The sequence below is a fragment of the Agelaius phoeniceus genome, chromosome 5 (assembly GCF_051311805.1).
Source record: "Agelaius phoeniceus isolate bAgePho1 chromosome 5, bAgePho1.hap1, whole genome shotgun sequence".
Lineage (NCBI taxonomy): Eukaryota > Metazoa > Chordata > Aves > Passeriformes > Icteridae > Agelaius > Agelaius phoeniceus.
In genome coordinates this window covers 28,895,898-28,917,605 of record NC_135269.1, presented here as the reverse complement: position 1 = coordinate 28,917,605, position 21,708 = coordinate 28,895,898, and the positions used below count along the sequence as shown (strand labels likewise).

General features: G+C 43.7%; 2 protein-coding genes across 3 annotated transcripts; both read left to right on the top strand.

The window, feature by feature from the left end:
* Positions 1-4,139: 4,139 nt before the first annotated feature.
* On the top strand, positions 4,140-5,705 carry SNRPF (small nuclear ribonucleoprotein polypeptide F). Its single transcript, XM_054631879.2, has 4 exons — positions 4,140-4,293; positions 4,463-4,588; positions 4,943-5,007; positions 5,586-5,705. Exons 1-4 carry the CDS (start codon positions 4,291-4,293, stop codon positions 5,650-5,652), a joined length of 261 nt encoding a protein of 86 aa, XP_054487854.1. The 5' UTR covers positions 4,140-4,290; the 3' UTR covers positions 5,653-5,705.
* A 5,111-nt stretch (positions 5,706-10,816) lies between these two features.
* On the top strand, positions 10,817-21,058 carry AMDHD1 (amidohydrolase domain containing 1). 2 transcript variants are annotated; one of them, XM_077178736.1, is made up of 9 exons: positions 10,817-11,184; positions 12,245-12,351; positions 13,622-13,686; positions 14,690-14,967; positions 17,603-17,828; positions 18,786-18,910; positions 19,753-19,846; positions 20,240-20,400; positions 20,798-21,058. In XM_077178736.1, the coding sequence occupies exons 1-9, from the start codon at positions 11,150-11,152 to the stop codon at positions 20,910-20,912; spliced, it is 1,206 nt and encodes a 401-aa protein (XP_077034851.1). In that variant the 5' UTR covers positions 10,817-11,149; the 3' UTR covers positions 20,913-21,058. The 2 variants fall into 2 exon arrangements, with proteins under 2 accessions (XP_077034851.1, XP_054487945.2); XM_054631970.2 differs by lacking the exon at positions 10,817-11,184 and adding an exon at positions 11,277-11,788.
* Positions 21,059-21,708: the final 650 nt, after the last annotated feature.

The following is a 21,708-nucleotide window of genomic DNA, read 5'->3' as shown; positions in this document are numbered from 1 at the left end:
AGTGGTTCCCCTGGGTCCTTCTTTTTGGCTGTTTCCAAGTGCTGTTCAGCAAGACTGAGCCTCTTTTCTGGGCTACAGTCTTACACTGAGAAGAAAGTCTGCCAGCATGTGGAAATTGGCATTATTGCTTGGATGAATCCTGAAACAGGCTCACCAGTTTTGTGCCTCCTAGTACTTGGATCCTGTATATCCACCCTGGTAGCACAGTGTGGCTTTGCTTCACTTGATCAGAATCTCAGAGAGAAATTACAGCCCCCTGTTCTTCTTAAGTCTGATGTCACCACCTCCCAGCTCCCGGTCACAACCTGCGGTGAAGGATGGTTATGGCCTCACAGGGAGATTTGATCAAAGATGGTCTAATTCAAATGACAATCAGCAGAGAGGAACGGTGTTTCACTGGTAGACATTTTTGAAAAAATACTGCTTGAAGCAAAACTGCTTTACTCTGGCAAAGGCCCATAAAGTCAGGACTGTACCTCACATGAGGTTTAGTTCTGCCAACAGTCCACACAATACTGCTACAGCAGTTCCCAAGTCACCAAGAGCTGAAAAATGACACAGATTTTCTGCATGTAGAGAAAATCTTGCATTACTTATTGAAAAAGATTTTTAGACAAGATACTCTCTACAGACAAATTGTGGGAAAGATCTGATTTTTCATTCCAGCGTGATATCTAATGGAAAATCTTCCATTATGCCTATTCCTGAAGGAAAAATAGATGTTCTTCATGTCAATACTTGGTCTGAGTCCGAGGTCCTGTTCACGTTTTAACAACATTGCTACAACAGGAAAACTCCCCAAGGGTGCACAGAGCTTCAAAATCCTCCCAGGTGCACAAGAGTCATAACCACTGCATCCCAAGAAGTTAGAACAGAGAGCTTGTCAGGAATTGGCTACTTAAGCCTACTTAACCACTGCCAACCCCTTAGACTGAGGTATCACCTAACAGGTTCAAGGACCAGACTCGGCCTGGGAGTCTGGCAGGGAGGAGGAAGGAGGGTGGTGTGTCTTTACCTAGGACAGGTTGTATGGACAGAGCAACAGGATCTTACATGTCTTTGTCAGTTCTGAACCCAGCAGAAGCAGAAGTTCATCTGCCATACAGCAGGGCTAACTCTGTGCTGCTACACTGGATCCTTTTTGATGTAATCCTGTCCTTTGAAGGTGCTGTCTTCTGATGGAGCTTCCATTTTGTTAACTCAGCTTTGCCCATTTGCAGTTCAGGGCTATGCTTTCATGGCTTCTTTAAGTTCTTTGACTGCAGCTGGTGCCCATGGCATGGTGATGGCAAAGCTGATGTTCTTACTGCCCTGGTGGACATGACTGTGGGGTATCAGAAGTAGTTTGCCTGATGTGGAATAAGAATGCAGTGGAGGAAACCCCCACTGACAGTGGCATATCATTGGGAAAAGGCACAGGATGGTCACTAAATGTACAGCCTAGAAGCTGGAACATGGGGCAACTCTGAAAGTTTCCTTAATAAAGTGTTTATGGCAGGCAGAAACAGGTTATTGCAAGGAGTTCCTGTTCCAGCAAACTCGGCTGAATCAGGGAGTTCTGGGCTGCTGAGGTTTCTCTCAGCAGTGTGGTGGTACAGGGACCCTCTCAGCCTGGTTTTATGGCAACACAGTGCATTGGTGATGTCAGTGAGCAATTGCACCTACACAGACAGCACCATCTAACCAGCCCCTCCACCAGAAACACTGCTGCCCTTGAATGTCCAGCTGCTTGATATGTTTCCTTAGGAACACAGAGGAGGCACTTGTGTTAAATTTCCACCCCTGAGCTGTAGGAGAAAATCCTATCCATCCACCCAGGAGCTAAGGTTTGGATTACTCTATTACAACAACTCTTTCCTGGTCATTTCCTGTTGAGCAACAGCCTAAATACCCTGACCCAAAGGCAGAAAAGAATGCAAACTATTACTTCCCCTATTACGTGGGAAATACAAAGAGGACAAAAGGTGAACTTCACCCCTGTGCTGAAGGTCTGAAGATCACCCTAAGAAGACTGTCTCTGAGTCAGAATGATTCAGGCAGCAGGGTAAACAGCAAATTCCTCACAAGGGTGAAAGAAAAAATCAGCTATTTAATTTCCTGATTATCTGACTTACTTACTCAGTTAACTACATCAGATGTGGTCACACAATTCTGTGCTTCCAGTACTCCTTCCTACCCTACCACTGCACAAAATTGCTGCAGACCCAGTCTCCAGCTGATGAGATTACTGACGTGTGAATTCATGGAACAACTGTGAAAGTAGAAGTCAAGCACTCTCACTCTCTGACTTCTACACTGGGATCCATGACCCTGGGAAATGCTTGTTTTTTGTAACAACTGGGTTGGAATATTTAGTCACCTGAAGAACAGAGTGTATTAAAAGAGAAATATAAATGCTCCTATTTTTTGGTACACAAAAAGTTTTCCCAACATGAGTAGGAGACACTGTGGTCAAAATTGGTTTCATATGTAAAAATAACTACTGCTATTTACAGATAGCATACCAAACCTGTTATATTGCCATTCACAGACATACATGTTTATCCTTGTCAGAACAGGGCAAAAACTGCTCCTACAGTATGATTTTATTCAAGATACTCACTCTAAGTTCATTGCATTCTGCCACATTATACACGGTATCATGTGAAATCAGCTGTTCTATATTGCAAATGGCATGAAAAATTATATATATACACCATTTCCCATTGTGTTAATATTTTTCCTTCATAGTCAAAACACTGACTTCCTTACAAAAAAAAAATCTTATAAGTTAGTTGCTCTTTCAGCTGGCCTATAGTGAGTCCTGCCATCAGAAAGATAATTAGCGTAATTTTGCTGTTGTTTCTGTTATCCATCCGCTACACACTAAAAGAAAATCACACTTATTTCTAATGGCCATGGGAATGCACGTTTAGATATCTTCACAAGAAGTTCCACCTCAATATGAGGAAGAATTTCTTCATGTTTGAAGGTGGCAGAGCACTGGAACAGGCTGCCCAGGGAGGTCGTGGAGTGTCCCTTTCTGGAGACACTCCAAACCCACCTGGACATGTTCCTGTGTCGCCTGCTGAAGGTGACCCTGCCTTGGCAGGAGGGTGGACTGGATGATCTTCAGAGGTCCCTTCCAACCCTAACAGCTCTGTGGTTCTGTGACTGCACTTGTGATACATGCTAGTGAACAGGAATTACAATTCCATCTGTTCCACTCCTACACATTCCCGGTGTGTAAGGACAGTCTGGACCTGCAGGAGGTGGCTTGTTGCATCAACAGCTTTAAACGTGCAGATTTGAGGAGGCAAGAATTGAAGGTTTTGCCTTCAATACCAGGGCACTAGAGTCACTTGTGGAAGGTGAAGTGCACAAAACCCATCACAGTTCTGTTACTGAAAGGTCAAGTTTCCTGAACGTGTGTTTCCCACATTCAGCACCCAATACACTGAAGACCAAGGGAATATGCTGTATGCTGGAACAGAAATACACATTGTGGCATGTGAGGAATTTATACATGGAGCCGTAGAAGACATTAATGAGGATGTGACAAACTGCTAAAGGGTACAGGTGGTTCAACATATTTGCCTGTCAAAGGTTAAGCCATAAATTAGCACTGATGTTTCACGACTGTCTCTATACCCAAAGAGTAAAAAGACCCGACAGGGAATTCGCACCTAATGTGTCCTATAAACTCTGACATTTTCTATCCTTGTGTGTGGAATCACGGAAAAGTGCTGGATTGTGGATTGTTTTTCGCAGACGGACGGACGGAAACGGACGCCGCCAGACTGGCCGCCCGCGGGGCTCGCCGGCACCACCGGGAGAGGCTGTCAGAGCCCGGCCGCCGGTGCCGGGCAAGCGCTGCCACCTCGTGGGGACCGGCCCGTACACAGCAGCGCGGAGCGGGGCACGCCGTGCGGGGCGGGCACGGACACGGGTACACGCATGGGGCACGGGCACGGGCACGGATACGCGCACCGGGCACGGGCACAGCGCGCGGGCACGCGCACCGGGCACGCGCACGGGACGCGGGCTCACACCCCCGCGCCGCCCACGGCCGCGCGACCACGGCGCGCCTCGCGGCAACAGCGATTGGTTGGGACTGGAGTGGGGGGAAAACTGACCGGCCAATGAGAGAGGCCCGCGGCACCGGCGAGCCAATGGGAGCGCGGCGCGGGTGAGAGGTCGGAGGTGGGAGCGCGGCGCCCCCGGAACGGGAAGCGGAGCCGGTTCCCAGCGCTTCCCGCTGTCCCGCGCCGTGCACGAGGGGTTCCCGCGCGGGCCCGCGCTCCTCCCGCCATGGTGAGCGGGAACCGGAGGGGCGGGAGCCGGGCCGCTACCGGCCCCGGGCGGCGGGGTGGGAACCGGGAGGCCCGGGAGCCGGGAGGGGCGGGAGGCGCTCCGTTAGCGGCCCCGGGCGGGGCGGAGCGGGGGGCGGACGGGCGGCGCTGACCGTGTGCTTCCCCACCAGAGCCTGCCCCTGAACCCGAAGCCGTTCCTGAACGGGCTGACGGGGAAGCCGGTGATGGTGAAGCTGAAGTGGGGCATGGAGTACAAGGGCTACCTCGTCTCCGTGGACGGCTACATGAACATGCAGGTGAGGGCCCGGGCCGTGCCGGCCCCCGGCGCTGTGGATGCCCGTCCCTGGGAGCGCCCGGGGCCCGGCTGGGTGGGACTGTGAACAGCCCGGTGTGGCGGGAGGGGTCGGTGCCGTGGCGGGGCTCGCAGTGGGATGAGGATGATGCCCGAGTCAGGACCTTTCCCGCCGCAGCCGCTGCGTGCCCGGGACGCGGGCGATGTCCCGGTGGGGATGCGGTACCGAGCGGGAGCGGGGCCGATCGGGCACCCCCGGTCGCTGCAGCCGGGCCCGGGGCTGGGCCAGAACCGTGATGGGTTTGCGGAGCTGCTTTTATTGCTGCCGTTCTGACTTTTTTATCATTTTCCTCTCAAGCTTGCAAACACAGAGGAGTACATAGACGGTGCGCTGTCCGGACACCTGGGTGAAGTTTTGATAAGGTAATTGGGGTATTTATTTATGGTGGAGGAAGGCTCTAAATCACCTCACCACTTGCATTAAAGCTTATACTGGTGGATGTTGTGTTTCTTGCCTAATTAAGATGCCCAGTGTAGCTCTTAAAGGAAGGGCTATGAATGTGTCTTTTATATCAAAGTCCCTTCTGAGAGGAGGAAAAATGAATTTTTAAATATATTAAAAGACGTATTTACTATCCCCTTTGTGGTGACTAAATACTTTTGTTTTCCACATTGTTGTATATCTGAGAGTCCTTTGGCATTGTAAACTAGTGCACTGCAACTGGAAACTTTTCACATGCTTGGAAGTTAAATTTGACTGTAACTGTTCACCGAAAAGTAAAAATTTTTTTGTGCAGCATTGTCAAACAGCTATTACATTTATGAAGTTGCACAATTAAATGTACTATGTGGAAAAGGTCTACAAGGTCAAAAGCAGCATTTTGTTCTGTAGAATTTGGCTGTTGCCAGGCTACTTTCAAGCAGACAAATGTTTAAAGCATGTTTTATGTGGGGAAAATGATAATATTTATAGCTAAGGGAACTCTTGGTTCTATTTACAGGTGCAATAATGTTTTGTACATCAGAGGTGTGGAAGAAGAGGAAGAAGATGGAGAAATGAGAGAATAGGTGTTTTGTATTTCTGGAAATAAACCTTTTTTTTTCCTTTTCTGTTTTTCATACTTTTGTAGTAAGATGTTTATTTCCATTGTGCTTTAGTATGGGCAAAATTAACCCTTTAAAAGGTCTTTAATATTTTATTGGTGTCTGAAAACTAATGCTGGAGGAACAACAGGTTCTCCAATAGTTTTGATTTAAAGTAGAAAATACTGAAATGAAAAGCAAGTACTTAAAAATACCAGTTATCTTCCCATCTGAAATACAGGAAGAGTTGGCAGTATCTGTATTTTACAGCATGTATGTCATGACTATTTAAATACATTTTGTCTTAAAACATTTGGAATTAGCTGGAAAGATTTCACTGCAAGCGAGGTGTGAAGATCTGTTAGACCCCAGTTTCTCTCAGAAATATTCTCCTGCTTGGAGTCAGGAAGCTTAAAGTGTGGCTGCATGGTCACTAAGGGAGGACAAATGTGTGTCACCTTAGCAGCCACAGAGACAAAACCTCCTGGCAGCTGCAGAGCTCCACAGACTTGAGTGGCATTGCTGAAGTTGAGACAGGAGGCTGCAGAATGGGAATGTGCTTTGTGAGTCTCTGCTGAAGAATGGAAAGGGTGCTGTGGTCCTCCTCAGCATGTTGTGGAGAGGAGATGTTCTGTCTAAAAGCTGCACAGGCTGTGGCTGCAGTAGGTGCATGTGGAGTGCAGCTCTCCAGCCCTGCTGCCTGGGATCACACATCCTGTCAGACACAGCTGGAGTGGGCAGTGCTGGGTGCCTGGGGCTGTGTTAGGGTAGAACACAGAATTATGAGAACTGTGGGAAGGACACCAGCCTGTCAGCATAGATCCTGCAGAGAAATTCCTCCCTGTTTCATGTTGGAAGTCATCCCTGGAGCTATCCATGTGTTCCTTTAATATTTACAAACGTAAGTTTCCATAAAGAGTGAAAAATCATTTTGGATGTACTTGTACAGGTGTTTCATTGCTTAAACCAGACCCTTTCTGGCAGTGTGGAGGCTTCACAGCTCTGCTGAAGTTCCTGCAGTCCCATTGGGAAGGGGGAAAAAAGCTTTTTAAGCTAAAATCAGCACTATCATAAGGATGATTGAGTACTTTAAAATTGGCAATGAGCCTAGGAAACCTCAGAACAACTAGATGTGTTCTGAGTGGTGGCAGGAATGAGAGGCAGAGAAGCATCTGCCCTGTTTGTGATGCAGCATGTCCTGTTAAGGACTGCATGGTGCAGAATAGTGCCCTTCCCTGTCACTGTGCTGCCAGTACTGAGGAGGGACAGCTGTGACTGTCACCTTGGTACCTAAGTCACTTCCTTCTCTGCAATGGGCTGGCGCTGATCTGAAAGCTGCTCTTCCTCATGGGGGAGTGGGACTGGAGGTGAGTTTGTCTTGTGTTATCTGAGCACTGGATCAGCAGATAGGGCCATCACTGTGACACCTCACTGAGTCTCAGCTTTGCAGAGTAACTGGGAAGACCAAGCTTATGCTGAACCCCTTCTGTGTGCAGAGATGGATGTGACTGTTCCTCAGTTAAACAGGTGTATCTGTAGAAGGATGTCTGGAGTTGTGCTGTACAGCCAGAGGGCTCACTTCCTTTCCTGAGGGTAAAGAAAATGTCTTGGCCTTGCAGAGAGAGCTACCTACTGTAATTCACAGCACTTCCTCTGATTCCCTTCCTACAGGGTGAGAATTCATCAATGTAGGACACCAGTGGTTGTTGGTGAAATGCTGGGTTTTGTGCTAGGAAGAATCTTCCCACAAGGAAAGTCCTGTAGCAGTTTAAAATGAGTAGAAACCTTTTTTAAGAAAATAAAAAAAAACAAGTCAAAGCACAAAAGAAGCAAGGGAGCATTTTGTGCATAACAGCCTTAATGTGGCAGATACTTCCTAACTTAGAAATGGGCTGCTGATATTCCAGGACAGACAGCCTGTACCCATCATCAGGAAAGCAGCCACATCTGGTTTTGCTGGGAGCTGTTAGGAAATAAATCAAAGTAGATAGACACAGCTGGTGAATATCTAGATTAAACCACTGTCTAGGAAAAAAAAAAAACAAACCAAAACAAAAACAAAACAAACAAACAAAAAAAATCTCCAGTAAGATGAATAATAGGAAAGACAAGTGGGCTTACATTTTGGAAAAGCAAGAACTCAGAACTAAGAAAACAAAGATGTTTTTCTTGTGTAATCTATCTCCCTCTTTCTGACAAATTAGTTGCTTTATAGAGTCTTGAGTTTTCATCCTCAACAAAAGTGTGATCCTTTCATATAGCTTAATATTTTTTTCAGATGCTTAGTTGTGCCTTTTTTTTGGACAGTTACGTTCCTTAGACTTCAAATTCAGACCATTTTACTTTTGCATAGCACCAGGCATCAAACACTTTGACAAAATAATACCTTGGTGGATAAATTGATAACTGATCTTAGTTACGCTCCAAAAATGAAGGCATGTGTTTCTCTTTGCTACCATCAAGTGTTCCATTCAGTTCAGTGGAAGAACCCATGCAGATAAAGTCAGACAACAACTTAAACATGTGCTTAACTTAGATCCTTGTCCTAAATGGTGTGGAAAGAATTGCAATGCAAGTGAAGATAAGGTGCTCTGAATATATCAGAGTAATTTGAGCTGGTCCTTTGTAAGCCCATGAATGCAGATTTTTTTTTTCATCTCTGGAGTGAGTCCAAAATGCAAAAGAACTGGAAACATTCACTTAGGTGTGTATTAAAGACAAAAATAATTGTGATTTTTACATGTTAAACACAAGGTACATAAAGTAACTAAAAAGAAAAAAATTGCTTTCATGTGATTAAGTTGTTCTGATTGTTTATAGGATAAAAGAAATCAAAGATAAAGTAGCAGGACCCTCAGGAAAAGACTATGCCCTGCAAAACCACTTATTAAATATGGTGAAAAGCTGGTCAAAAAGAGCCTAGAAATAGTGAGGCATGACACACACCACATGTAGTTTTGAGCTTATTTTTGTGTTTCTCATTTGGGTATTAGGTTGTTTGCTGTTTATTTTTTACTTGGAAACTTTCCCATTCCTAGAAGTACCCAAAAAAGAGTATACAACCTACCTGAGAAGACCCTAAATCCTTATCACTGCTAAGAGGAAAAATGCTGCACACTCCAATTCTGTGTCGTGCAGCTCACAGACTGCAAAGGAGGACAAGCTTTGCCCATAAGCCCAGATGCTGGAGTTGTACCAGGTGCCCACATCCCACTCAGGTGCACACAAGCTCTCCTTTTCCTTAGCTGCAGGTTGTGTGAAAAGGAAACCAAGGTTGGCAGGGTTGCACTGTGCTCAGGGAGAAGCAAACTGTGTCCCCTGAGGCAAATTGTGGTGCCCCCAAAAGGTCTCCACCTCCCTGGGCCATTATGGAATTTGCCAAAGACAGATCTGGGAACAGAAGATTCAGAAAGCTCATCTGAGCAATTGCAATGTTTCCATGGTTTGAGAGATGCAAGGTTCTTCTACAGAGAAAAAAAAAAAAAAAACCAAAGCAGAATTCACTTTCACTTTTGCAAAACTATGGAAGAAGTATTTGAAAATGTGATGTTAGCTCAATCCAACATGGGGGAACTCAAAGTAACAGATTTGCAATTTAGTTTGGCTCTATTCCACATTTGCAAGTCACTTTCACCCAAATGATGCATTTTCTGTGTTTGATCCTGAGGGTTTACTGACCTCTGCTGCTTTTGTAAACAGGGAAATAGCAATCAGTAAATTTCACGAGTAATTTAACTTGTGTTAAGGCATGCATAGTGTCTCCTTTCAGGACATATGTGTATTATTGGAAAGGTCTGGTTAGTGGATGAAAAAAGCTAATCTACAAATTTAAGGACAATGTAGCCAATATTTGATTTGAGACTTGACTTATCTCTAACTTTGGGCTTTTTGTTTTTAATTACAAATTGTTTACAAAAACAGGCATTCTAATGTAGCTCTGACAGTGTATTTGAATATGTGTCCTTGAGGAATAAGCATATCATATTCTCATGTAAAGCACCAGCAAGAAGAGATGAAATACCTTAAATCAATAACCTGATACTCAACTTTTTTATCTCTTTATACTTTTCCTGGGATTTTTTTTCTCCCATTGAAAATGCCACATTTAAAAATTATTTTCAAAAATAACCTTTCACTGGAACTTTAAGGTGATTGAAAAGCTCTAGATTTAAGAAATTTTGGCAGGATTCCTTTAGCACTCTAGAGTCCTCTATTTCCATCCAGTGAATTCTGCCAAGATTTTCAAAATACAGCCGAGTATTTTAGAATCTGTACTGTTTGAATCAAATTCTAGAATTTCCTGAGGATGCAACCTAAAAACCATTCCTGCACTTACCTTTCTGGACAGTATTATTAAAAATAGATGAGGCACAGCATATCAGAAACCTGACTGCAGTGGATTGACCTTTTTCATATGCTGATGTATTGCAGAGAAAATTATTCACCAGAAGAGAACCAGGGCATATAGAAATACACAAGCACGTCTGTAAGTTTTTTGCAAATAGAATGTAAGTCTTAGAACAAAATACACTCCTAGCTTATGAAACATAAAATCTTAACAGATTCTCAGGTTTTAAATCAGGATCTGACCTTGAATTTCAGAGAAGCCTAGAGCACAAAACTGATTTTTTCTTTTAAAGTGTAACAGCACAGCTCACAGGTGTGTTGATCTTCCCTTTCCCCCCCCTCCACTGCAGCATGCTGTGTTTCATTCCTGACACAACAGCTCTCAGCCCACCACCACTGCTTAGGCATTCCCACAATGGGATGTCCTTCTGTGCTTGTTATGATGCTGTTGCCAGGTTCCTCTTTGATTTCTGCTTTCAAATATATTGTGATACTGCTGGGGAGCGCCACAGTCAGCAGCAGGAGCTCCTGGGAGTGGTAAAGCACCCTCTACCAGCTCTCCTGACAATCTTCTGCATGCCTACGTGGGAGTTCAGGAGGAAGACAAAGGTTCTGTCGTGGTGCAGCATTATGCCAGTGGAGAAGAATCACAAGATAACACCCAATTTTACTGTAGTTTTACTCACTTTTCAGGTTTCATATTAAATACAAGTTACTGTGCTTTAGATGCAAATCTTGCCTCATCTGCAAACAAGTTCACCAGAAAGGTTCATTCCAAGAGCCAACATATCCAACTGTTTCTGCTGAACAGGAATATGTGTATGCACATAGATGTGTCACCAGCATTTTAAATCTATTCTCTTTCTAAAAGAAAAGAAGGTGTCTAAAGAAGATTGCCACCCCGGGAGAAGTATTTGAGGGACCACTTGTTTAGAAAGACACTCCATTTTCCAGCTGGGGAATACTGGATTCCTTGAGACATTGTGAATATGTAAAGAGAGAAGAATACCAAAAATTCCGTGCTAGGAGGAAATATTTGCTCCCTGATTCTCCCATCCCTCGTTCTGCAGGGGGCAGCAGAATCGCACAAACATTTCGTTATTGGACTCGGATGAATTGATATCTTCCTGGATAAATGAATGTCTGCCTGAACATCTGGCGCGGTGGGAGGTGTTGTGGTCCCTCGGGGGTCTTTGCTGGGATGCGGGCAGGGTGCTTGGCGCGGGCAAAATGATGGATTAACTGGAGAGGTAATGGACGCCGGGGAGGGGGCAGGTGGGCAAACAAACGCTCCCAAATCAGAGGCTCCTATTTTCTTGGCAAAGAGAAATCTCCAGGTGGTGCTGCGAGGACTGAGAGCCCCGGGAAGCCCCAGCTGGAAAACTCGGTTGGGAGCTTGGGAGCTGCTCAGGAACCGGCGCGATGCACGGATGCTGTTAGGCTATCCGGACCGAATCCAGCAGAGCATCCCGCGCCTGGAGCGGGCTGCGGCCGAGTCAGGGCAGACCGGGCCGGGGCTGGGGCCGGTGCCGGGCGAGGCGGGGCGGGCCGGGGGCGGGAGGGGCGCTCGGCCGCGCCCCCCGGGACTTTGAGCCCGGCGGCCCCGGCAGCGGCCCCGGGTGGCCGCGGGCATGGCGGGGCGGCAGCGGCACCGGCTGCTGCTGGAGAACGCGGAGCAGCTGGTGCTGGTGTGCGGCCGGCGGGAGCCGTACCTGCGGCGGGACGGCGCCACCAGGCTGGCCCTGCTGCGGGCCGCCAGCGTGGTGGTGGGGCTGTGAGTGCTCCCGGGACACGGCTGGCAGCGGGGGGCTGGCGGGAGGCGTGCCCCGAGCGCAGCCCCGGCTCCCCGGGACCGTCCTCGAATTCCATGGGACAGCAGTCCCAAAGGGCTGCGGCTTCCCGGGGCGGGATCCAGGTGCAGGCGGTAGCAGCTGGATTTGAGTGCCCTGCCGATAGATGCTGTGTGCTCTCTGATCCGCAGGAGGAAAGCAGTGTTACCTAGCAGGAAGTAGAGCGGAACAGTACCAAGGTGTCATCCAGAGGCATCTAAGGAGAGGACAAAACAGCTTGAAACGCATGGCATCAGCCCAGTGTTTGCTGTGCATCTGTAATATGGGCGAACCACCTCCACACGTGCATCTTCAGTCCTCTTGTTCCAGGAGCTCTGTCGTCGAGCACTTGCCTTTTGAACAGGCTCACATGTTCTTTGGTCATTGTCTGTGTTTTGCAGGGATGGCTGTATCAAAGCCGTGGGCCAGGCAGATGTTATTCGCAATGAATTTTCAGAAGCAACATTTGAAAGGATAATTGACTGCTCTGGGAAGTGTGTGTTGCCAGGTAGGTGTGTTTTTGTGATACAAAGAATGGCACTGCCAGCAGGTCAAAGACATGATCCTGGTACTCTACTCAGAGCTGGTGAGACACATTTGGAGTGCTGTGTCCACTTCTGGGCTCCACAGTATGACAGAGACGTGGAGCTGCTGGAGTGGGTAATCTACAAAGATTATGAAGGGTTTGAAGCATCTCTCTTATGAGGAGAGACTGAGAGAGTTTGGTCTGTTCAGCCTCAAGAAGAGACAACTGAAAAGGGACCTCATCAAAATCTGTAAGTATCTGATGTGGGGGATGCCCAGAGGAGGTTTCCAGGCTCTGCTCAGTGGTGCCAAGCAATAGGACAAGAGGCAGTGGGCAGAAACTGAGGCACAGGAAGGTCCACCTGAACACGAGGAAAAACTTTACTGTGCAAGTGACTGAGCACTGGAACAGGCTGCCCGGAGAGGTTGTGGAGTCTCCCTCACTGGAGATATTCAAGGGTTCTCTTGGGCTTCATGGTGGAGCTCTGTCTCCTCTTGTTTTGTCTGTGGATCTGTTCCTCTGTTTTGTAAATCACAACAGGAATGTAGCTGACCCACAGAAGGACTCTTCAGATTCACTGCTCTTTTCTGTGCTCTCTTAGCCCATCAGCCATTTGGCCACAGGACTCAGTCTGTCCATCCTGCCCACAGCTGTGTGAAGGCAAAAGGGATTTAAGTCACAAATTCTGCAGCTTTGCCTGATAAAAAAATCCCCAAAAGATGGGCAAGTCTATTGCATGTTAAACTCTCCAAGTGGTGTTAGTACATAAGCTGTCAGATCTGTTTCTCTTGCAGTGGCCTTGCCATTCAGCAGTGACAGTTTCAGAGCTTGTAGAAAAGGCTCCCACAGTAATAAGTGTTGCTAGACGAAGTCTAGTGTGCTAAGCCCAGCCTAAACAGTCTGCCTTTTTTTAAAGAGTACAGGCTTAAAATCGAATGAATTCTTTTAAAGTTTGCTATTTATCCTTTCTTCCACAGTTTGAAAACTTTATCAAAATAACATGACAAACTCAGCAACTGATGCACTTACCTAGAGACCTTTTGCCTAATGTGTCAGACCTAAAAAAATTAAAAGAAAATTAATAGCCTCTGAAGAAAATCCTAGATATTTGGCTGGTTGGATTTTTGTTTCTCTAACCAATAGAGACTTTTTAGGGGAGTTTCTGCTGTCTATTTAATTTGCTTGCATGTTCATAATATTTTCTTTTACACAGTGAAGTAACTCAAGTGTACATTTACTTTGTTTCCTTTAGGCCTGGTAGATGCACATACACATCCAGTGTGGGCTGGTGATAGGGTTCATGAGTTTGCAATGAAGGTAACAGCATAAAATTATACAGATGGATTTTTCTTCCTCCTTTTTTTTTTTAATGTATAACTGTTTCTACTTCCTAGTGACTCTCATCCTTCTTTTATAGAAAAATACATAATTTCTGTCAGATAATCTACCTGAGGGAGGAGGGATGATTTTTGAATACTGATAGGCTGAGAGAGGAGTGTGCCTGCATCCTTTGCAGCTACCCTTGATATATTTTTGCATTAATTGAAGCAATACAGGAGTGCCACCTTCTATTACTGTCTAAATCTTGATTTTTTTCCCTTCCTTTTTCTTTTCCACATAAATGAATTTTGAACTAGAGATTGGTTTTCCCCTTGGACGCGGGGGAAAGCAAATTTTCAGAATAATTCTCTTTATGCCGCTTTGTGGTGGTGTTCACAGGGGTCCTAGGATGAGGGAAGAGACAAGAATCTTGTCTCCATGTTTCAGAAGGCTGATTTATTATTTTATGATATATATTATATTAAAAGAAAATTATATATTAAAACTCTATACTAAAAGAATAGAGAAAGGATTTCATCAGAAGGCTAGCAAGGGATAGAAAGGAATGGAATGATAATAAAATCTTGTGACTGACCAGAGAGTCTGAGACAGCTGGACTGTGATTGGCCATTTATTAAAACCAACTACATGAGACCAATCAAAGATGCACCTGTTGCATTCCACAGCAGCAGATAATCATTGTTCACATTTCGTTTCTGAGGCCTCTCAGCTTCTCAGGAGAAAAAATCCTAACAAAAGGACTTTTCATAAAATATGTCTGTGACACCGCTTCTTACAACATTCCTTCACTTAAGTGGAAGGGAGAGAGAAGAAAAGGGGGAGGGAAGAAGAATTCAGGGGGATTTTTTTCTCCTCTCTTTGTCTCTCTCACTGCAAAGAGACCTCAAGGCACTTTGCAGTATCTCTTGGATGGAAAACACACTCGTGCACTTGCTAATTGTATCTGGGGTGGCTTTTGTTTTCTTTTCTTTCACCCAAGCTGGCAGGTGCATCCTACATGGAGATCCACCAGGCTGGGGGCGGGATCCACTTCACGGTGGAGCACACTCGGAAGGCCACGGAGGACGAGCTGCTGGCCGGGCTGCAGCAGCGCCTGGGCCGCATGCTCCGAGCGGGATCCACGCTGGTGGAGTGCAAGAGCGGCTACGGCCTGGACCTGGACACTGAGCTCAAAATGCTGCGGGCCATCGAGCGCGCGCGGAAATCCGTGGCCATCGGCATCTCCTCCACCTACTGCGGAGCTCACGCCGTGCCCAAGTAACGGGCTTCTCTTTCTCTTCTAAAGTACTGCTGCTTTGCACTGAGCACTGCCTTCTTCTGCCTCGCTCCTCAAGTACAACATGCTTGAAAAGCAACAGCCAGTGTTCGTAGGAAGCTCTCCTGGATTTCAGGGCAGCATTATTTAGTGACTCCTAAATGCCAGCATAGGCTCAGCTCAGAATCCGTGTCTCCAGCTGATGCTCACGCTGAACATTACACAGAAAGTTCTTCTGCTTGCATTTGCTGCTATCCTTCAAGCTTGGTTTCTGCCATGAGATTTTATTTTGGCCAAATAACAACAGAAAATACCATATTTAATCTTTATATAGCTCCACAAACAAAGTTTAATTATGCTTCCATGCAATGAAGACTTGCATGCATCTTATAGCTATGAGATGAAATTAAACTGTGTTTAATCAATTATTCTGATGGTTCAAGTAGACATGTCATAAAAATCCTTTCTCACTTCTGATTTTGATTTCGCTGTGATTCAAATAATCTTCATGTTATTAGATTTCAGTGTATGAAGGAACTAATGAGGAGTTTTAGCTGGATATTTTGACATACTAAGTGGTAACCTGCTGCAAGACAAGGCATGTGAGATGGAGGCAGGCTTATTATGTAGCAGTATTCAAGATATGTTTGTTAGAAGAAAAAAAAGCATACTCCAAAAAAAAAAAAATCCCCACCTTTTCTAACATTCAAGAAAACATGACCCAGAAACTATTTTTTGCAATCTAAATTTTGTGTGTTTGGAGTAGGATGGTAAATTATCTTTTGTCAATCTAACTATGGAAAATGAATCCTGTATCATCTTCAGTAACTGGGAGATGGTTAAGAATAAAGTAACTAAAATTGGCTGAAGGCAGCAACTGCTTCTTTCAGGAAGTTCTACTAAAATTTAGAGGACTTAATGGTAAAATAAAATAGACCTTTTACCCCAAACTATATCTATATATATATTTCTTAGCCCTTCCTTTCTCCTTCCTCTAAAAAGCCTTGGCAGGATCTCAGTCAAAATCCTGATAAATAGTCTTTCCCACGAAAATGCTTTGAGCATTTCTATAAACCAATGAAATAATTTCCAGTGTTTTTACAAACATACTAACTCTCATATGTTAGGAAGATAGTTATGCTTTCTCATTCTCTGCACATTTCTGTCCCCACTGATGCACATCAAGCATAACCAAATGTAGTAGTAGTAAGGATATTGTATTTTAAGTAAAGAGAAAAGGTAGTTGGGAGTTTGAGGAAATTTCTTGAAGGAAATACTGAGTTATCTGTATTTTTTAGTTTGGGTCTTTTTGAATAATCTCTTCTGTTTTCAATCAAATGTTTGTGTCTAGACTATTTTGCTTGAATTTTATGCTACCCCTCAAACTTAGACTCTGGTTTGGGTTGTAATTTTGACCAGGAGGAAATCTGCAGTTCTTCCTTGGTCCCTCCAGTCATCATTTTGAATCAAACTCATGATTTGGGAATGTCTGATTTTTAAAAATCATTATTTTTTATTAGTAAGTTATTATTGGGCCATTTTCCACTTTATCAAGAAATTTTCAAAGTATTTTCCTGAGCAGAAATCTTCTGCATTAAAACAACAGCAGTTTTGTTTTGCATTTTGGGGCATTATATTTCTTAGTGTTTCCCTGTGTTTTGTCTTGGCTCTGGCTCTAATCTTTCAGCCCAAATTCCTCCAAAGGCTGCTGAGTAGGCAGAGAAAAGGGAGAAGCCTGGGCACGGTCAGAGGCTGAGCAACCCCAATGCCTTTTCAGTGAGAAGGGAATGGAAGAGGGGCTCTGCTTTATAGCCTTGTTTATAAATTCAGCCAGAATTTGGCTTCTTGAATTGATTCCATTGCCTGGCTCCTGACTCAGCCTCGTGTGGCACTCCATAGTGCCAGTGTCTGCATGCCTTACAGTGCCTGAAGTGAGCATTCAGATTCTCATTAGCTGCTGTACATCCCTTGTCCTTAGACATTTAAATTGGAAAATGCTAACTCAACTGCATGTTTTGGGATTATTTGCTCTTTCTGAGGCATTTAGTGATCTCTCCTGGATTATTTTTATGTAACAGAGGATTTATAAATGGTTCTGACTTTTGCAAATCAAATCTTGGGAAGCCCCTCTGATTAGAAACAGTTATCTGTCCATCAGTCTGAATGATAGAAAAGGAGGAGAAGTAAATTAAAAATAATAACTTACACTGCATATCCCCTTTGAGCTTTGATACTTGCATAAAAATATTGTATTAATGCCACTTAACATATTTAAATGCTCACTTACATATTTTAAATAGTTATATTTTAGGATACAGTATTAAGAGGTCAGAATATATGAATAGGAAAGCAGAAAAATTTGGTTTAAAGTACCCCAAATCTTTGTTAGCATCCAAGATGCCAATTTTATTGAAAACACTCAGTAATACAATCTAATATTCTTTGAATGGAAAGTAACTCATGTTGGAGAATGCATGAATTACTACAATGGTGCTTAATTTTTTGATTCGAATTTTTTTGAGGGATTCATATTTACATAATTTCCTAAGTAATTCAGTAATTGCATGTATGGCTAGAGTGTGTGCCAGACTTCAAGGATGTTACTCATAGGACTCTTTAACACTTTCTTTTTGTTAGAGGGAAAACTGCTACTGAAGCCACAGATGACATTATCAATAACCACCTTCCTAAACTGAAAGAACTCAAACTAAGTGGTGAAATACATGTTAACAATATAGATGTGTTCTGTGAGAAGGGAGTCTTTGATCTGGAGTCTACAAGGAGAATCCTTCAAGCTGGAAAAGATATGGGGTTACAGATTAACTTCCATGGTGATGAACTGCATCCGATGAAATCTGCTGAGGTACGTCTTGCTTAACATTCATTTTGGCTCCTGTGAGAGCCCAATCTGTGAAGGAATTGGAGTTTTCAAAACTGAGGTTGTCTTTTCTAGGACTTTATGAAACAGACCATCAGATAGAAACAGATGCCAGGAAGAGCAGTCCATGTGCAGCTTTGGAGGGAAGGACATGGGAGGAAGCCTTGACCTCTGGGACTAACGTGCACTGGCTAACCAAACATTGACTTTGCTTATCTTCCACATGGGATACACATTGGGAAGGTGGATATCCATGCACCCAAGAATGACAAAAACATGGTTTCTATGAAACTTGAAAAATATTTTTTTGTTAAATGTCCTGTTAGAAGCAACAAGCCAAATTGCAGTGAGCACACTCAGCGGTCTCATTACTCAGATATCAGTTTATCTGAGCATGCTCAGAGAGGTGGTTTAGTCAAGACTAGGTTCCCAAATATTTTGATAAAGAAAGTCCCTTTGACACCATGTTTCACCATCATTTAAATATTGCTTCCTTCCTGTGGGGTCTGCCCAAGCTGTATGTAAAAAAAGCCAACCAAACCAAACCAAAAACTTGGTTGATCATAAAAGTCTATTTGACTTCCCCATTGAAGGCAGCATTCAGTTTTGTGAACTATTTTCTGATGGATCCTTTATGAACAGGAGTTGATAATGTTTTCATCCTTGGCTCTCACATAGTATATGTGTTAGGCTGGTAAAAACACCACTGAAGGTGTGCTTCTGCTCCATGGGTGGATAAAGTGATCAACTTTTCCTGCAGTAAATTAACAAATATTTTGTCTCTGTATTCTGATTGTTTTTCAAGCAATCTTGAAAATCTTTACTATTCTCTTCTGGTATATTTTACATTAATAGTGAATTGTCTTTTCCAGTTGTTTAGAAACAACTTTTTAAACTGAATTAATTGAGAATAGTGAGTAATTTGCTTGAAAATTTCCTTAGCTTGGAGCTGAGCTGGGAGCCCGGGCCATCAGCCACCTGGAAGAAGTTAGTGATGAAGGTATTGTGGCAATGGCAAGAGCCAAGTGTGCTGCTGTCCTTCTGCCAACAACAGCCTACATGCTAAGGTAAGGCCTAGATTGAGGGAAACTTCTGTAACTGCAAATCCATGTGTGTGGTTTGAGGGGCTTTTAATCTAAAAGCAGAAGTGTGTATCTATGCCTTAAGGATCAGTCTGGGTCAGTGAAGGCAATCACATATACAGAGAGCTGAATGAGCCTCCCTCCTTTTGTCTTATTTATGCTGGAAATCCTCAAAACTCTGTGAGACTGCTGAGAAGTCTCACAGTATATTCAGAGTGGCTTTTTGGCTAAAACTTCCTAGAGAGTGTATTTCCAAGTGCCTCCCCCTGCAAACACCTACACAGATTAATCCAAGGGCTGAACAATTTTGAAATGGCTCTTCCAGATATTGAAGTTATTGGAAACATCTTTTGCATTATAGCTGCTAAGTGAAAAGGTCTCTAATGTATGCAGACTAAACTCGCAGACTCAAAAAACAGGAAGGGACTATTGCATTGCATGTGCCACTGCTCATATTTTGGAGCCTGTCTTTGAAGCTATAAGAACTAGAAAAACATTTTTTTTTAGAAGTGAAGATTTTCATCTTGTAAATTCTTAAGTGGCTGAGATCTGGCTAAATACCAGAACTTCAGTGGTCTGGAGCCTGATGGTTGACACTGGCTGGTGCCACATGCAGTTACTGCAAAAGTGGTGGCTCACACTTCCCATTTATGTTTTTCGTAGGATGACAGGTAGGGATGCAAGAGGAGAGTTTGGGCTTTTATCTCCATAAGGATCAGTGTAAATGGATGCATGAATGCAGCCAAACTGAGAGATGACTTTTGCCCTTGTAAATCTTTGTATGATAAGTAAGCAAATTGTACTGATAAGTTTATTTTTCCCACTAGACTGAAGCAACCTCAAGCTAGAAAAATGTTGGAAGAAGGTGTTATAGTTGCTCTTGGCAGTGACTTCAATCCTAATGCATACTGTTTTTCAATGGTAAGATAATCCTAATACTGAAACCATAGAATTATGGAATTTCTTACTAGTACAATTTGTGTGTAGGTCTTGTACACTTTGTGGCTTCGTGTGCACAAGGAGAGCTGCCTGCCCCATGCAGACAGCTGTCTGTGTTTGTTTGTGTGTATTGGTAGTTTTTGCCAGAAATTCTTGAACCAGAATGGGTTCTGTCCTTCATATGCACTGAGAGGCCTACTCAAAATGCTCTCAAAGCTACTGATTTTAGAGTTCTCATTTTGGATTTGGCAAAATTTATGTTGTACAGAATAGCTCCTGCTGTTGTGCAAGGAAAAAGGCGAGAGCTTAGGGATTTGAAGAATGAACAGCTTTGTGTTCCTGGTAACTCCCATTGTGCCCTTCCTTGCCTGCTAGCCTATGGTGATGCACCTGGCCTGTGTAAACATGAAGATGTCAATGAATGAAGCACTGGCAGCTGCCACCATTAATGCAGCTTATGCTCTGGGCAAATCAGACACACATGGCTCCTTGGAGGTCGGCAAGCAGGGGGATCTTCTTATCATAAACTCATCAAGGTTTGTTCTTCTCTATTCTGTTCTTCTTTCTGCATTTGAAATGTGCTTTAACCTTAGTTATCTTCACTGAATAAAGTGAAGATAACTAAGGTAGCATTTCAGGCCCACTTTCATTTTCCTTAATTACTCCAATGGAAAATAAAGCCTAAGACCTTTGGGGCTGTTTTTACAAGTGATCCATGCCTAACTACAAATCACCTAGAGATAATATGTGTTTATTTTGTGGGATGAATTCTCTACTGATAGACTCACTGTATTCATGCAGTAAGAGACAACATGTAGATATGGAATAGTGTTTCCACATTTTCAAGCAAATCTTATAAAATTGCTGGGTATGCTGGGCATGTGACCTGTTCTTATGCAAGTTTATATATTCTTAAACATCTTGTCTTTTTAGGTGGGAACACTTGATTTACCAGTTTGGTGGACATGAAGCATTGATCAACTACGTTATAGTTAAAGGAAAAGTCATCTATGAAAATGAGAGGTGTGAGACAATGAGCAGTTACTGAGTGAAGGCAGTAGTTTAGTGAGCTACTAAAATCAAATTAGGATGGAGTATTTCAAAGCAACAGACAAATCAGATTTGTATTTACTGGTAAATTGTTTGCCTGCTCACCTTACTCTTATTCAAATAAACCTTACCAAGCATTACCCATTTGGTGCATCTCCATGTCCATTGTCCTTCTCTCCAGCACACTAAATAATTTCTAATTGTATCCTTAAATAAGACAGTTTCAAAATATGTTTTCCTATACAATTAATCTATAATATTATAATATTTGAAAATAACCCAAACGAACTGGCAATGAATAAACAGAGTTTGGATCCAGGTAAGATTTACTGGGGAATGTGATGCTAAGTAACCTGTGACAGAGGCCAGGGGCTCAGGCATGCACATTTGGGATGGCCCTTGGCTGTGTAGGCAGAAGATCACATGCAGTGTCATACAGATGTTCCAGAAAAGACTAATTTTATTTATTCTAGGTTGAATCTGAAATAACATACGATATATTTGTTTGTGGAAGTTTGAATGTGATTCTGGTAAATTAAGTATGATAACTTTTACCCAAAGCTGTGTTGAAACTTAGGAGCCTAACTTTTAAAAAGTGCTCTTTCATTTATCTTTCAACTGCTGCTTCCCCCCGCCTCCCCAGCTTGTAACATCATTTAGGAATGGAGTATGTAGAAAAAAGGATGATACAGCTCTGGATAATTTAAACTTTTGCAGTATTTAAGCAGAGGGTCTGGGGTAGGAGGGTCTCTGAATACCCATGGACTAAGTATTTTCTTCAAATTTTCAAATGG

Bases quoted from the DNA above. Each gene is read 5' to 3' on its own strand.
- SNRPF (XM_054631879.2), top strand. The intron at 4,589-4,942 runs GTGAGGGCCCGG...TTTCCTCTCAAG, and splicing joins ACGGCTACATGAACATGCAG to CTTGCAAACACAGAGGAGTA. The intron at 5,008-5,585 runs GTAATTGGGGTA...TTCTATTTACAG, and splicing joins CTGGGTGAAGTTTTGATAAG to GTGCAATAATGTTTTGTACA.
- AMDHD1 (XM_054631970.2), top strand. From the start codon at position 11,646: ATGGCGGGGCGGCAGCGGCACCGGCTGCTGCTGGAGAACGCGGAGCAG. The intron at 14,968-17,602 runs GTAACGGGCTTC...TCTTTTTGTTAG, and splicing joins GGAGCTCACGCCGTGCCCAA to AGGGAAAACTGCTACTGAAG. The intron at 20,401-20,797 runs GTTTGTTCTTCT...TTGTCTTTTTAG, and splicing joins CTTATCATAAACTCATCAAG to GTGGGAACACTTGATTTACC.